Genomic DNA, 16071 nt, shown 5'->3' with positions numbered 1-16071 from the left:
GCCTGCCCCCAGGGGACATGGGAGCCTTTCCCACCTGTCTGCTCCCAGCAACCTCTCCCAGTAGCTGTCTGCTGGTTAAACAAAAATGGGCTCCTGCTGCTTGCCCTCTGGTCCCCAGAGTTCACTGGCCAGGGTCCCCGAAACAGGAAGTGCACCCCGAGGCACAGTGGCCACTGTGGGCCAACTGGGATCTTGGGCAATGGGGGCCAGGCCAGAGGTTGCAGTACCCACCGCAGAGGCGGTGAGGGAGAGCACGGGGAGCCTGCTGGGAAGGTGAGTGGCTCCACCTCTTCCCCTCCCCCCTCCACTGTGCAGTGTGCTTGGTACAGAAGGTGACCACACACTGTATTGTCCCAACTGTGACCCTCCCTCCAGTGGAAAGAGGAGGTGTTATTTAAAAACTCCACGGGCAGCAAGTGCAAAGCCTGTGAAAAAACTGTAGGAGATGGGCTTGAATCCCTGCTCTGCTTCCAGGAGTGCCCAGGAGCTGCCCCCCATCTCCTCCACCTCCCCCGCCCTGTCTTTGGTCTTCCATTCCACTTAATCTGAGCTGAGTCTCCACTGCAGAGGGACCCTGTGGGGTGGGGGTGTACATAGAAGGGTCTGGGGCCCTGTGCTCCATCTCCTGCTTCCAGCCATGTCCTGGATTTGTTTTTATACACCATGTGCAAGGGAATGCTTTGTGGAATTTTGATTAAAGTGTTTTAAGACACAGAGAGGAGTGGGGGGGGGGGGCTGCCATACCTGGGGGGGGAACAGGGGAGGGGGGGGGGGGGGGGGGGGGGGGGAGGGGAGTGAGGGGGGTGGGAACAGGGAATGGGGTGGGGGGGCGAGGGGAAGGGATGAGTTTGAGTGGGTAGGGCCCAGGCAGTGCACGGAGGAGGGCGTTTAGCTGCTGTGGGCTCTGCTGAGCTGGACCCTGGGGCGCAAAGCTGGGACTTCAGGCCGGCGGGAGGGCCCAGCAGGCAGAGAGAGCCCTCTGGATGGCCTGAAGAGGTGGGGGACAGGAGTTGGGGGAGGAAGAATGCAGCTCTGGGCTCTCTGGGAGCAGTGAGCCCCCAGGCCTGCAGCTAGAACCAGGGAGGTCCCCTGGATACACGGCATTGCTTCTGAGCTCTCCGTTAGGCCTGAGGGCATGGGCAGTGTTGGTGTCCTGCTATGCCAGGGCGGGGGCTGGAGGGTTGGCCTTGAGGAAAGAGTGGGCCTGGGCCTGGAGATTGCACCGACACCCGAAGTGGCCAGGACACCAAAATCCCGGTTCTTGCTCTGTTCCGGGGGTTCCTCTTCTATTCCATCGGCTCCCTGGACACTCAGTGCCGGCTGCCATAGAAAGAGGGTGCTGTTCTAACAGCTCTTGAGGGCCCATGGCAGAGATGGGCAGGGTGATACATGCTCCAGGCTGAGCTTGACTACCCCTAGGATTGAAGGAAAAGCCTACAGACCAGACCCACCTCCCATCCCCCAGTTCAGAAAGAGTGCTCCTGCCCTAGGGGGAGGCTGGTCTGGCCCATCCCTCAGCTTTTGACCTCTAGGCAGATATAGTTTCTGAGAATTTGGCTGCCAGACCCCAAGACTGGCTGCTGCTGTGTGGAGGGAGGGAGCGAGAGAGGGAGGAGGCCCCAGAGCAGAAAGCCACCACACTTCCTCCCCAGCTTCCTCCTGTGTGGCCTCGAGATCTTCTTCTCTGGACCCTTACAAGTGAGCACATCGCAGCTTCGTGGTTTCCTGTTTTCAGTGAAATTTACTCTGAGCTCCAGGCTCCATCTTTATCCTGGACCACACGCTCCGCCCCCAGGGCCCCGAAGACATCCTCCCTGCTGCTAAGGAGGAGGGGCAGGAGGCCAAGGAGCCCCCTAGACTCGCCTGGGGGTGGGGTGGAGGTGCCCTGGGATCATCGCACCTGCCTCTCAAGGGGCTGGGAGGGACACTGGGGCCTCCGGAGAGTTGGCCAGGCAGGGTGAGACCGAGGCAGGAGGCCAATGGATCACGGCACTGGCTGAGGCCCTCAGAAGGAAATCTGTGCTTTGATGCCCCAAGTTACTGTTAAGAAATAGATCAGGAATTATAAGGGTCATCATTCCTGTAACCTTCTCATGCTCCCATTTAATAAAGACAACCTGCCTTTATTCCCTCCAAGGGAGAGACCAATGGAGGGGAGTTGATGCTCTGAACACATGTTGTGGGGCCCACGGGGGGCCCACGTGTTGGATTGGGCTGGCCCTGCCTGGGGGGGTCAGTGATGAGGGGCGCTGGGGTAGGTATGCAGGAACTTGGGGGCCTGCTTCTCAAAAGCCCAGCTCTGGAGTCAAGGAGCCAAGGCACTGCTTTCTCCTGTGAGGGCTCTGTCTCAGGAATGCATCGTAGAGAGACGGCCTACAGAGAGGTCCAGTCATTCTCCATCCCAGCTTGGGCATTGCTTCCTGGAAGGGGCCTTCCTGAGTGTCAGCTAGAGCTCCCCAAGGCTGGTCTGACTGTGATTTCTCAGGGAGGTCCAGGGACATAGCAGGGGGTAGAAAGGGACTGGGGTTGCCTGCCGGGACACCAGGTGCAAAGGCCTCTTGAGAAGTAGGCACTCACAGTCCAGCTTGGCGGGTGTCCCAGCCCACAGAGGGCACTGGTCATCTAGCCCTTCCACTGGGTAATCCCTGGGCCTGCTTGGCACAGTTGCCTCTCTTTCCTGTACGGATGCTAGTCTCCCTAACTATTCCAGGAGTTCCAACAGGGTAGTGGGTCCGATAACAGGCTATCCTCCGCACCCAGTCTCAGAGCTGACAGCTGAAGCATAGCCATGGGGTGAGGGGTTGAACCAGGATGCCAGGGTCCTGTTCTCTGGACCCCTCCCAGGGCCCCCCTCTGGCTTCCCACCAGCTCCGCTTCTTAGCGGTTCTGTCCGTGCTTGGTGGGATCTCCTGAAGAGCAACGTGATGTCCTGAGCTTGTGCAGGCGGGGGGCAAAGGTTTCATTCTGTCTCGCCATTCTGATCTAGTGGTCTTACTTCCTAAAATACATGTTGGGACGGATTCTGAAGTAGCAATGTAGCTTAAGGAGAAAATGCTGACATCAGCTAGCCACGTGCCCCGGGCACCTGATGGAGAAGTGGCAGCTGGTGGGTTATCTGTTGGCCTTTTCTGTTAGAATACTGTGTTTTCCAAAACACTTACACGTGTTAATGTTATCACTTTTTGGATTCCCCCTCCCCCACCAGATAATGCTGGGAGGCTTTACTGTGTCCATTTTATGCGCAGGAAAACCGAGGCTCCAAAACATTTGTGTCTTGTGACAAAAAGTGAATGTGGAACTGGGACTAAGACCTGGGTCTTCTGCTTCTCAGGCCTGTGCTCCTTCCTCTTCACTGAACTGAATGGCATCAGAGGCCAAGACTCAGAACCTCCCAGGACCAGGGCCGGGGGTCGGGGTGGGGGGGGGCGGTGAACCTGGGCCCACAAGCCCATGGTTCCCTTTCCTTTGCTTCATTCTTGCCACTCCCCTTTCTGCCTGGCATCCCTGAAGCCACAGGACTCCTGGTGGGCACGAGGGCCTGTGCTTGCTTATCATGGTGGAGGGGAAGGAAGATGCTCCTAGCTGACCAGAGAGCCCCAGGGTCTCTGGGAGGCCCTGAACAGGTTGCACACGGCACATTTGAGCTGCTGCAGGACAGCCCTCAAGACGCAGGGCAAGGGAAGGATTTGAACATCACCATGCTGGGCCAGAGAAGGCTGGCTTAACTCGGTGTGCAGCACAGGGAAGGGGCCAGGCTGGGGCTTCCTGAGCTTGAGCCAGCGGAAGCAGCGGGGTCGAAGTTTAATACACAGAAGAGCTCTTGGCCTTAGAGATAGGAGGTCAGCTGCCAAGGGCAATGTCCCCGGCTCACAGACTTTCTCTAGGCTACCGCTGGCAACTCTTGGACCAGCAAGTGGGTGGGGGGTGATCACTGTCCTCCCTGGACAGGTGACTTCTGCAGGTTCCCACCAGCCTGAGATGCCAGAGCTGGTTGGCTGGGATTTGTGTGGCAGGGAGGTCCCCCTGACAGGCCCTCCCCCCATCTTCATCCTCCTGCCAAGGTGCCTCTGTGACTGGGGCTCAGCTCCTGACCTCCCAGTTGCCTTCCGCCCTTCCTCCCCAGGCCCGGCCCTTCCTCTTGCAGAGGCCTCCCTGATAGCCCCTTAGACCCCTCCCCCCAGCCTGGCCTCCCTTGCCTGCAGCCTGAAGCTAGCCAGAGAGCAGAAGCCGTACAATGACTTCCCCTGGCTGGGTGGCACACCATTGTGTGACAGGCCTGGGTTGGTCCGGATGCCCCCTGCTACACAGCTGTTCTTAGCTCTGGGTGATACAGGGCTGAGAGCTGGGTGGGGACAGGAATGTACGGTTCACAGGAAATTGGGGGGAGGGGGCCAGGGTCAAATGAAAGGATAGGAGGGCTCAGATACAAGATTTCTCTTGGTAGCTGAATACCAGGCCACTTGCTAAGAGAACTTCACTCCGGAAGTCACAAACACAAGTGATGTCTTATCCTGAAAACCTTCCCGGGCTCCTGGCTCCAAGTTCCTGGCACTTCATCACATCACCAAGTGGTAACTCTCTGTTATGTGTCCATCTCCCCACTAGTCTGGGGGCCCCTTGAGGACAGGACTGTACCCAACTCATGTCTGACTTCCGAGCCTCTGGCACGGGCCAGGCGCGTATTTCGTGTTGAATGAATGAAAGAATAAAGGAACGACCCTTAACTTGCCCTTGTGAGGTTGGTCCTGTGCCAGCGAGGGCTGGCTTGGACCAGCTGATAACTGCAGGTGGAAACAAGATGGTGTGCAGGTCTGCCGGGCATCTCTGGACTGATAACGTGCAGAATGGCGCCCACCCCTAGGACCATGGTGACCTTTTCTGGAGCCTTGGGAGGCTGCTCAGGGCTCTGGCTGGTGCAGGAGGGCTCAAAACAACCCTATTCTCAAACAGCCATCCAGTGAAATCTATGCAACAGGAAGGAAGGGACCCCGTCTGGTCACCTCTGGCTTGGTGACCCTCAATTTTGTGTTTGACTCTGGGGATTCACTGTCTAGAGGGGACAGTCAGATCACTGGAAGCAAATCTTTGTGGGTCCAGTGCTCCCCGGAGGCAGATGCCCATCATGGCTGGGCGCTGGCAGCTTGTGCCCTGTCCTCACCCTGGCTCAGCCGTACTGGGAAGGACTGGAGGGGGCACATGGGCAAGTGGTGCGATCAGCCCATAGGCAATGTCAGCCCAGAGGCAATGTCACCAGGAGGAAATATAGATAGAGTCACACTCTTGGCTCTGAATGCTGCCACGGGCTCCACAAACCCGCCCCTGGTCATTTCTTGCTCTTGGGCCTTTGTTTAGGTGGATCTCTGGGTCCCTCATACGCCTTGTTGTGCTAACAATGACAGAGTGACAAGACAGCCCAGGCATCACCTCCTCCAAGAAGCCTTTCCCGAGCCCTTGTTAGTGCTCCTGAATGCAGGCCCATCCGCATGTTGGCCTCTGAACCCGGAGACCCTCACTGCGTCCCTTCCTCGGCTACCTTCTACGGTGGCAGGGACCACCACTGCTTCCTCTGGGTATCCCTGGGGCCTGGCACATACTGGGCATTCAGGGAGGCTGCCTAAGCAAACGAACAAATGTATGAATGAACGGATACGCTCCAGGGCTCAGTTCTCAACTCTGCTCTGGTCCCGGCAATTCTTCACTGTCACATGTCCCTTACAGAAGTCAAATACCAGGGATCTTTCCTCTACCTGAAGAAGCCAGAAAAAAAAGTTGATAGATTCCTTTTGACCTAAAAAATGTCTCCTGTAAATCTTTCCCCAGCTGGCCCTGATGCTGTCTGTCCCTATCATGGTGTAATAGCCCAGGAGCCATATACATATCATCTTGGTCATGGCCTCAGGGAAGCCGAGGCCTGATTGAGTCACCTGGAAGGTGCTTTCTGGGGTCCGAGCTGGTGATGGCCAGAATGAGGAAGCCAGAGAAAGGGAGGTTATGCCTCTCACCATCCAACTTCTCGTAGTCCCATAGCAGGGAGCTGGGAAGCCTGAGATTGGCTTCAAGGCGGGACCCAAATGTCAGGGACCCATGTGTGAGGAGGCAGAGTTCATGGGTTTCCACTGGACTAGGCTGGGTCTCTGATGGTGGTGGTTGGGGGTGGGGGCGGTCAGAGTGTCTGTCAACAGATGAAAACTCTTTCTGGCCACAGGGACCAGTCCCAAGTTCTGTAGGAACTGCTTGAGTAGCGGCCCACCCATTCCTGGTGGTTAAATGTGGCCGGGGTGATTTCACATTTCCCCAATTGTCATTTCTTCTGAAGACCAAAAGGAAGCCAGATGTCACCTGTAAAACTCAGTGTCTCCGAATGTCCTGGGTCTCACTGACTGCCTCCCCAGGAAACTCCAGGGCTTTGAAGTGTAGGGAAGGGGGGAGCAGGGGTGAAATTGGTGTGTTCGCTGGTCAGGACAAGAAGCAGCACAGGCTCTCAGTTTTCCACCCCAGATCTGTTCTCTACCCTTCCCTCGTTAACAAGCTCTGCTTTTGTCAGAGGCAGTGATATATCAGGCTCCCACATAATAAGCCAGTTCTGACAATCCTATCATTTTTTTCCAATCTCCTTTGGAGTGAGGGTGCCCATGTGAATCTTTTCTGGCCACAGACATAAGCAGAACTGTGGAAAGTAGTTCTGGAAAAAAAATTTTGCTTTCTTGATAAAGGGGCAGAAGTGGCTTGCATAGTTCTTTGTGTTGTCATTTCCTGCCTTGAATGCTGACATGATGGTTGGTGCTTTAGCAGCCATCATGCAGCCATGGGGGAAAGCTCAAGAGGCATTAGCTTTGACATCACAGAGCACAAAACTAACATTTGTAATTCTCTCTAGAATTTCTGTTACGTGTATAAAATGCATCCTGATTTGTTGATGACTTGAGTTAAGTATCTATCACTTGTAGCCAAACATGTCGCTAAATGCCACTGGGAGATGACTGGGATGGTGATTTGCCCTGAAGCTAGGTACAGGTAGAGAGGGTTTGTCAAAACTGAGTCCTTCCATGTCACTAAAGTAATGGATAGCCCTACATGTCCCCCCCTCGAGTAGTCATATGTGTCTTGTAAATATGTCTCTGGCTCACTGGGTGGGGATGGCGAAAGTGATTAGTGGGGACACCTGGCCACTCTGGAGCTAAGGATGTCCACCCAGGGTGTGCCCACAGCCAGTCTCATACCCTTGGCATCTCAGAATGTGGTTTCCTGGGATTGGTCAAATTCCATCTTCCTCCCCAGAGACAGTCCAGATAGACAGCCCAGCCCAGGCCTACTCTGACTCCATAGTCCATAGGGCTGCTGCCAAGGGGGAGGGGTCTAGCAGAGTCTCCCATCAGGGACCAAGGGACAGGGCTGAGGCCTCATTAATGATCAGGTTCCTAGGGTGGACAGAGCACAAAAATGTCCCCAATCCTTTATACCTCCCTGTATCCACACTTTTTAAAATTCATTTGCAACTTGTTCCTCCAAAAGAGAGGGTGGAGTTTTCCACACCTTGAACCTGGACTGGCTTTGTGACTTGCTTTGGTCAACAGAATGTGCTAGAAACAACCTCATTCCAGTTCCAAGCCTGGATTCAAGAGGCCCTGCATGCTCCCACTGTCCCTCTTGGACCCTTGCTAGCTCCACTTGAATAAGCATGGGCTAGCCTTCTGGAAGAGGAGACACAGGTGGCCCTGTCACCCCGGCCGATAGGTGGATGACCCCCCAAACCCCAGTCATCTAATGATACACAGCTGCCCCCCGCAACCCCACATAGGCGGGAGCCCAGCTAAACCAGGTCTAAATCGCCAGTCTGCAGAGTTGGCGCCAAATCAGTGATTGCGTTCATCCCTGCATGTGGTTTGGTTTGCACTGCGGCATTATCGCGGCCACATGCATCTGACACAGTCCTCCTCCTCAGGGTCTACTGAGCACTTCTGCAGACACGAGCTCACTCAATTCCCCAGACACCACCTAAGAGGAGACATCACCTCCCTTTTCCGGATGACGAGACCGCATCCCGAGAGGTTCCAACTTGCTGGTGATTGCACAGCCAGCTCACAGCGCTCCTGACTCCAAACTTCACCCCCTTGATGGGCACACGGCTCCCACCCCGGCCCATCGCCCCCAGACCATCTCGCCATCCAGTACCGCAGGGCGCGCCTCCTTCTCCAACCTTGCAAACCTCCCACGTTGCCTTGGGCGGGACCTTGTCCATTCAAGCACCAGACGGGACCAAGAGCATCAGTCCCTTCCGACATGGACATATTGCAACAGTGTGTCACATCAAAGTGACAGAGGGGAAGGGGCCAGAGGGCGCCTTTCCTGTCTGGTACAGAGTGTGGGTGAATGCATGCTCGCAGGCACACGGCTTGGCAGGTAGAGTGAGGGTTGGCCAGGCCCCAAGGTGTGGGCTCGCTCTGCACCATCCCATAGAACTGCTGGACCAAAGAGGGCTGAACAGAGACTCTGAGTGGTTACAGATACAGGATGACAAGCACATGAGTTCTGCACGTGCGGGTCCTCCACAAACACACGCAGGTCCTCCACAAACACATGCGCAGGTCCTCTATAAATACACAGAGGTGGACCTTCTAAAGGCACAACAAAGGACTTGTCAAAGATTCACCCACCTCGGACATGCCACTCCCACCCCCTACAGAAGGCGGGTCCTTCAAGCACCCTCCCCTCCCTGCATCTGCCTCCACGGCTCACCGACAGGGTGGGGGTGCCTTCGTCCTCCACCGTCACCACCAGGTGGTAGAAGCTCCGGTGCTCACGGTCGGGCGGGGCTGGCCGCGTGGAGATCTCACCACTGATCCGGTCCATGCGGAAGGTCATATCCTCATTGCCCTCAGTGATATAGTAGGACAGCACGCTGTTGATCCCGATGTCACGGTCGGTGGCTCTCACCTGGACCACAGCAGTACCCCCGCCCACGTTCTGCAGGGAGAGCAGGAAAGGGGGCTGTCGGTGGTGAGCATGCTGTGGGCACCCACTATATGCAAGGCTATGTGACTTCACAGACTCTTCTTGGCAGCCCTGGCAGTTAGATAGGATGCTATCCCCATTTACAGATGAGAAAACTGAGGTACAGAGAAAGGTCACACTGCCTGTCTGTGGCAGAGCCCAGGTCTGACTCTTGGAAGGCTGGTCTGAGACCCGGCCTTTAAACCCCTCTCCTATCCTGCTTTCTCGGACGTCCAACCTGGCCTGACACCCAGCAATGCTGGGGAAAAAATTTCCCTCAGTGCCTCAGTCTTAAGAATGAGTAGTAAATGCACTGTCTTGTTTAAAAGCAGCTCTCCAGGGGATTAATCCCATTTCCCGCTTTCTCTCTCCTCCTGTCTCCTCTTCACACCTCCTGCAAAAAACGACTGCATCCCAGGAGCTGGCATTAGGGCTGGAATTGTGAATGACCAGGACACGCCCCCACCTGCAGGGTCTGAGAGCCCAGCGGTCCAAGCAGACCCTTACACGGGTGCTTCACGGTCACTCACACCCACTGCCCACCCTGGACATCCAGCTATCCGGACACAAGAGCTGTCCTCACCTCGTTCACACTGACATTGTACCCTAAAGGGCTCTCGATCACTGGAGGGTTGTCATTGACATCCAGAATGGTCACCTGTAGGATGTGGTCCTTCTTCCGTGGAGGGGTACCACGGTCAGACGCTACAACCTGGAGTGGGGAGAGGAGAGAGGAGACTGGATTCAGGGTTAAAGGAAGGGGAAGAACCTGGAATATGGAGTCTGAAAGGGCAGTCTGTCCAGTGCGGAGGACCAGTAGGGCAGAGAGACGCTTGGGTCCATCCCTGCCCGTGGGTGGTCTGCCAGCCCTGGGCTCTCCCTGGAATTTTTTTCTTCCGCCCCATGCTGCAAACAATCCTTGCCCAATTGTTGTCTGACATGGAACCATCATTCGGAATCTGGTTCTGGTGTGTCCAGTCTTTACCTTCTGGTCCTACCCTGGACTGTATTCTGGTCTATGCCAGCCCTTGACCATGACCTGGGCCTGTGACCAGACCCCGGGCTCCTGCTTTTAGCTTCAAATAACTCTGTTCCACGCACTCCTATCTGAACCCTGGCAGATAGAGAAAGCCTCCCCTAACCTTTTCGGCAATGAACTAGAGTTTTCCCCACAGCCCAGGCCTGTCCCTGGGACCCCAAATCCTTCCTGGATGCCTGAGGAGCAGTGAAAGGGCTCTCCAGGCTTAGAGCCCTGCAGGAATGCAGCCCTGGGGTCCCCGGAGTCACAGGGAGCAGGCCAGCCACAGCAGCTCAGCAATAATGGTGGCCTCCGGGACTCCTCACACTTGTGCTTGTTTCTCACCAAGGCAGAGGCTGGCCAGGGAGGGGTTCTTCTACCCATTGCACAAGAGGGGAAACCAAGGCCCAGGGAGAGTGAACAACTTGCCCAAAGTCATACTGCCTGTGGAAGAGTCAGGGCTCTATCAGCTCTGCCAGGCCTTCTCTCCTGGCTCCTATAATAGGGACAGACACCTCTGCTGCTTCCCGCCCTGGGGACCAGAGACATGGGAAGCCAACTGCCAGGCTGTGCCAAGCTCTCTCCTGGAAGGTCAGCAGAGATCCCCGGCTCAGGGGGTGTTTCTCACCTTGAGGATGTAGTGGTCTAGCTCTTCTCTGTCCAGAGGCCTGGCCACAAACACTTCACCAATGGAGTAATTGGTGGTGACGATATCAAAGGCCCCGGCGACGTTGCCAGAGGCCAGGGAGAAGACCACCTGTGGGGGGGGGGGGGTGTACGAGAAAGTGAGGAGCACAGGCCACAGGTCAGGCTGATGGTCCCTCCCCTGCCCTCCCAGGCCCTCTGCTCGGTAAGGGCATTTGAAAAGAGAACATTTGATGCAGAGGTAGAAAATGTGTGCTGTAGGCCCACCAAGGCAGCACGGGACCTGTGGCAGGTTCCTGGGGTAAGAGAGGTCAGCATTACCAGCCTAGGGGCCAGAAGAGTGGGTATGAGTCCTGCAGCACAGACGTTTCCCAGGACAGAGGTGGGGCGGCACTGAGACTTCTGGGGGCCCTGCTGGGACATGGGCTGCATCTGGCCCTCACAGCAATGGTCAGGAGATGCTCTTTCCAGTTTGCAGACAGGAGGCTCAGAAACAGGCAACAATTGGCCAAGGTTACACAGCTTGCAAATGACTAAGAGAATGAAGATTTGAATGCCTGTGCTTCTGATCCTAAAGCTACTGCCTCCCCAAGAGGTGTACAAGCCATCTTTGCGGGATGTGGGGAGGGCAGAGGGAGAGGAGAGAGAATCTTAAGCAAGCTCCATGGTCTGTGTGGAACCCAATGAGGGGCTTGATCTCATGATCTTGAGGTCATGATCTGAGCCAAAATTAAGAGAAGGCTGCTTAACCAGCAGAGCCCCACAGGGACCCTAAACAAGCAAGCCATTTTTAAATGGTGGGAACCTCCTCAAACATGTCACTTGATTAAAGCAGCGGGAAGACTAATACAGTCTACCACCCGTCCTCCTTGTGCACTGGGCCTCCAAACGTGGAGTGTGTGTGGAGGGAGCACTTCCTGCCATGGCACAGGTCCCCCAAAGCTGGGAGGAGGAGAAGCCTATCCTCTCTGAGACCTGGGGCCATGTGGGAAGGCCTGGCACACAGGGCCGAGATGCTGAGAGGTTTGTGGATCAGGTGACAAAGGAGTCAGCAGGAAGGATGAACGCCCTCTGCTCTCAGCTTGCTGTCAGGGGCTGAGCTGGAGCCAGCCTTCGTACCCCATGTTCACGTACCCAGGCAGGGCCAACAGCCTGCACAGCTCTGCCTCCTCTTCTCTCCTTGACCATGGAGCAGGGTGAGGGCAGGGCTGTGCACCTGGGGCTGGGTGGAGCCTGGCCATCCCTCCTCTAGTGGGAGAGGCTACGGGAGCCTCCTTAAGACACGGAAGAGGCAGCATTTTACTTGGCACGCACCTGCCCATTGCTGCCGGCGTCAGGGTCCCGGGCCTTGAGGGTGGCCACAAGCTGGCCCACGGGGCAGTCCTCAGGCACGCTGACGGCCGAGTCGGAGGTGAAGTCAAACCGGGGACTGTTGTCGTTCTCATCTAGCACCGTGATGTAGACCTGGGGGTGGGGAAGGCAGCCAGAGACCCACCGCCTCCTTCTGCTTCCTGACTCCAAACACCAGGCTCCCACCGTGGGTGCACAGGGGCCCAGAGCTGAGAGTTCTAGAAAGTCAGCTAGCGTTCAGGGCTTGCCTGGGCCGATCAGGACTTGGAGGTGTTGAGCACATTTCCCATAGCCGTGGGATGGGGGAGGGCCGCACCCACTCAAATGCTGGGGCCAGCACAGCAGGGTAGAGTCCAGGGAGGACTTAGTGGTGGTAGGGCTGAGCACTGGAAGGCATGGGCCTTGGCTAAAGGGGACAGAGGCTACTCAGCAAAAAAAAAAAAAAAAAAAAAAAAAAAAATACACTGAGGAATGCCAGCTTGGCATCGATAGAGCTTCCTGTTTTTCAAAAGGAACTCGGAATCCAGATTTTTATGAGGAATTATGTGGTGATTAATAAAAATTAAAGGAAAAACTTATGTGCCAGCTGGTCAAAACACATCTGGCAGCCAGATCTTGCCCAAAGGCCTCTTCGCTGGCGCATCTGGATTACAGGGACGGAACTGGGGCTTTGGAACAAGAGGGGGCCATGAGGTAGCCTGGTGGTCCCAGTGGGGAGAGGGGAGGAATTTCCATGATCAGATATAAACTGGGAATGTGCAAATTGCATGCAAAGGGCATATTGTTTTGTATTCTGTAGCTTTCAACCCACAGATGGCCAAGAGTGCCCCTTAGGCTCATGGACGGGAAGGTTCAGGTAGGGTGGGAGGGGCTCAGGTTTGGGGAATCCCAGGAGGGGCTTGCTCCCACGGCCCTGCCCCAAGCCAGACCTCATCCTCTCCCTCCCTGAGCCTGGGGTACAAGGGCTCCCAGGCGGCATATAGGGGCCCCCATGGGGAGCCTGGGGAACATCGCTGCCACATAGGAGACCCCTTTCATCCTCCCCGCCCCCCAATCAGGTCTTCCTTCTTCTCCATCCTAGCCATGCCTCCATATTTTTAGGGAGCTGTCAGTAGCTCCCTAAAAATAGGACAAGCAGGACAAGCAGCCCAGGCTTGGCAGCACGACCAACTCCCCCATTTACTAGCTGTGCGACTTGGGAAAAAATGATTCAACCTCTCTGATTTTCCACTTCCTTAGTTGAAAGTATAGACAAAAACACATACAGCATTGGGATGCCTTGGGGAATGAATGAACAAAAGAAAAGGTCAGGGGTGGTAAAGGTGGTCCCCATCCTGCTTCGTGCCTGGGAGATTGGCATGCTCTCATACTCCAAGGCTTTGCCCATCCCTCATGATTTTGCTCAGGGTGTTCCGTGATGTCCCAGAGCCCCAGTCTGCTCATCTGTGAAATGGGCCCAGTAATGCCCACCACGCTATTCCTAGGGCAGAACCAAACAAGGCCTCTGTGCTCTAACTCCTCCAAACTCTTTTGCTCGGCTCAAGACCTTGTCCAGACTTCCTGGGCTTTGTCCCACCACAGAGCTTTTGCATACGCTATTCCCTCTGCCTTTATGTGCTTCCTTCTTGGTTGGGTAAATGTCTGTGCTTTCTGCAGATCTCAGCCTGAGTCACTTCCTCAGGGAAGCCCTCCTCGATTTCCCAGACGTCTTATTATAGACTTTCTCCTGTAGCATATACTGACTGGTGTGGTAACTTAATCAACAACCCTCTCCTACTGTATCTTATGTCTGTGAAAGCAGGGACTATGTCTAATTACAGTTTCCTGTTGTGCTCTGAGCCCAGCCCAGAGCCAGGCACACAGTGGGTATTTCCTCTAGGATTACCACTGTGATGCTGTTTGTGAGGTGCTCCCGGCAGCAGAGTCAGCCTCAGCAGTAGGGCTAATCCATAGGATTAGATCTGGGTCTGTGTTCCCACCCAGGGCCTCATGGTCCAGATCATCTTCTCCTGGCCCCAGGGGTGTGAAGGCATTATTCGAGAGCCTGTCCACGGGTGCCCCTTCCTGCTGCCTCCCCACCCCCCCCAGGGCCCATGGGGGCTGCCGGGGTCAGGGAGGAGTCAGGTGTAGGTGAGCTGTGGTTTGGGGGTTCCGGCCTTGCAGAGGAAATGGTGCTACCTTTAAAAGGCCCCTCGGGCTGCTTCACCCTAGCATCTCCAGCAATGAGTGCCTGGTGCCAACAGGGCTGCTGTATTTAGGGCAGTGGGCCCCGGGGCCTGGGAGGAAGCCAGGGCAAAGCAAAAACCCATAGGTCCTGCTTCCTGGAAGAGGGTTTAGTGATTATGGAGATACAGGGCGTGTGCTTAGGGTGCCCCCAGCGGTCTAGGCAGAGGAAGAGGGTTGCCTCATCTACAGACAGGCTCCAGGAGCCTTGGTGGGGAGCAACCTGGCCATCCTGGCTGCTTATCAGCATCCACCCGGCCTCAGCATCCCGACTCCCCATCAAAATGAGGGGAGAGCTGCAACTGGGCCCATTTTACAGATAAGGCTTCCGAGGCCCAATGAGAGGGCCCCATTTAACCTGAGCCTCAGCTCCTCCAGCTGGGGTGGCCAGGAGCCTGAGCTGGGAGGTGCGGGACACGGTGCCCGCCTAGTATCCACCACTGAGGGTTCTGCTCAGCGGTTACCCTCTGGGAGCACTGGGGGGCCACGGGGAGCTATGCAGCTCATGGCTACTCTTGGTCTCCCTACCCCCCAGGCTGGCCCTGTGGATGGAGGGGGCTTTGGGATACAACTAGGTCACAACCAGGGCCACTGGAACTAAGCACCTCTAGCAAGCAGTGGTGCAGAGACCCCCCAAGCAGCTGCCTTGGGCTCTTAGCCTGGACAGTCAGTTGATTTCTGTCCCTCTAGGTTAATGTGATAGGGACCCAGTTGGGAGTGAGAGTGTAGCTATAACCAAGGCTGTGGGTTAGCCGGACGCCCCAAGTGATCCACAGATGGCCTCAGACCGGACCAGCTGCGGCCCACGCTCAAGGTACTGTTAATATCCTGTTAATATTGCTGCAGGATGCCCACCTGGTAGACCCCTCCCTCTCGGGCCCACCCCCATTTCAACCCTGAGCCTGAGGTCCTCTGCCTGCCTCCCCCACCCCTCACCCCCCTAAGACCTTTGCCTGACACCTCTGGCTTCAGTGGTCATCCTCCTCCAAATGTCCTGAGCCCGTGGTGTTCCCGCCCTAGAGTCCTTGAGGACAGTGATTCACTGTGCCTGTGGCAGCCCTTGCCCAGCACACTCCAGGCCCCGGCACTGCAGGCTCCACTTCCCATGTACCCTAACATAATATGTTCTTTCCCCAAACCCCCAAGAGAGGGTGAGGTCCCCCTTTGCAGGTGCCACTCCCATCATATGCTCCTTGGGGCCTAGTTTACAAAGGGCTTCTTATCCTCCGGCCAGCTTCAGGGCTGCTGGGATCATCCTCACTTTAGATCCAAGGAAGAGAAACACAGAGAAGTTGAGCAACTTGCTTGTGTCACACAGCAGAGCTGGGATGAAGCCTCTCTGTTCCTTTCACTGTGTGTCCCACCTGCTCCTTGCTAGTGCCCACCCCCTGCCCCAGCTCCAGATGCCACTGGCTGGCAGGAAAGGCAGAGCTGGACCTGGGGAACATGTCCAAGAGGGGCTGGGGCTGAAGTGGTTGTGAAGGGTCTGGGTAGGAACCTGCTGCGGGGGAGGCAGGGAGGTGCAGTGCCTTACAGAGATGGAGCTGGCACTGCCCCAGGACAGCCCCAGGCCACAGGCCACTCACCTTCTGTAGTCAGAGCCGGCAGGAGGCCAAGGGAGAGAAAAGGCAAGGGTAGGAACGGTTAGCAGTCTGCAGCTCTCCCAGCCACCTCCCAGCGGGGGTGTGCTGCCCCCCAACCAGTCTGGAGTCTCATCCCTAGCCCGGGCTGCCCACGAAGGTGTGGCATTATGGCCATAGCACTGTCCCTGGGTGGCCCAAATCTTCACCCACAGCCTGCCCCGGGTATGGGGTAGCCTGTGAAGATGTATGTTTTGGGGTGCC

The 16071-nt window shown here is 56.1% G+C and overlaps 1 protein-coding gene across 2 annotated transcripts in view; it reads right to left on the bottom strand.

The window, feature by feature from the left end:
- Window positions 1-16071, bottom strand: part of CDH23 (cadherin related 23) — a 394117-nt gene that overhangs the window by 63860 nt on the left and 314186 nt on the right. The window contains exons 33-36 of one of the 2 annotated variants that reach the window (XM_059397665.1): window positions 11969-12118; window positions 10638-10766; window positions 9575-9703; window positions 8737-8964 (exon numbers count right to left, since the gene is read on the bottom strand). In XM_059397665.1, coding sequence (XP_059253648.1) covers window positions 8737-8964; window positions 9575-9703; window positions 10638-10766; window positions 11969-12118 — 636 coding nt within the window. Of the gene's footprint in view, window positions 1-8736; window positions 8965-9574; window positions 9704-10637; window positions 10767-11968; window positions 12119-16071 lie in introns of those variants that run through there. The other variant, XM_059397664.1, reaches the window with a different exon arrangement.

The sequence above is a fragment of the Mustela nigripes genome, chromosome 4, assembly GCF_022355385.1.
Source record: "Mustela nigripes isolate SB6536 chromosome 4, MUSNIG.SB6536, whole genome shotgun sequence".
Classification (NCBI taxonomy): domain Eukaryota; kingdom Metazoa; phylum Chordata; class Mammalia; order Carnivora; family Mustelidae; genus Mustela; species Mustela nigripes.
The sequence above is the reverse complement of the archived record's forward strand: the minus strand, read 5'-3'. Positions and strand labels throughout refer to the sequence as shown.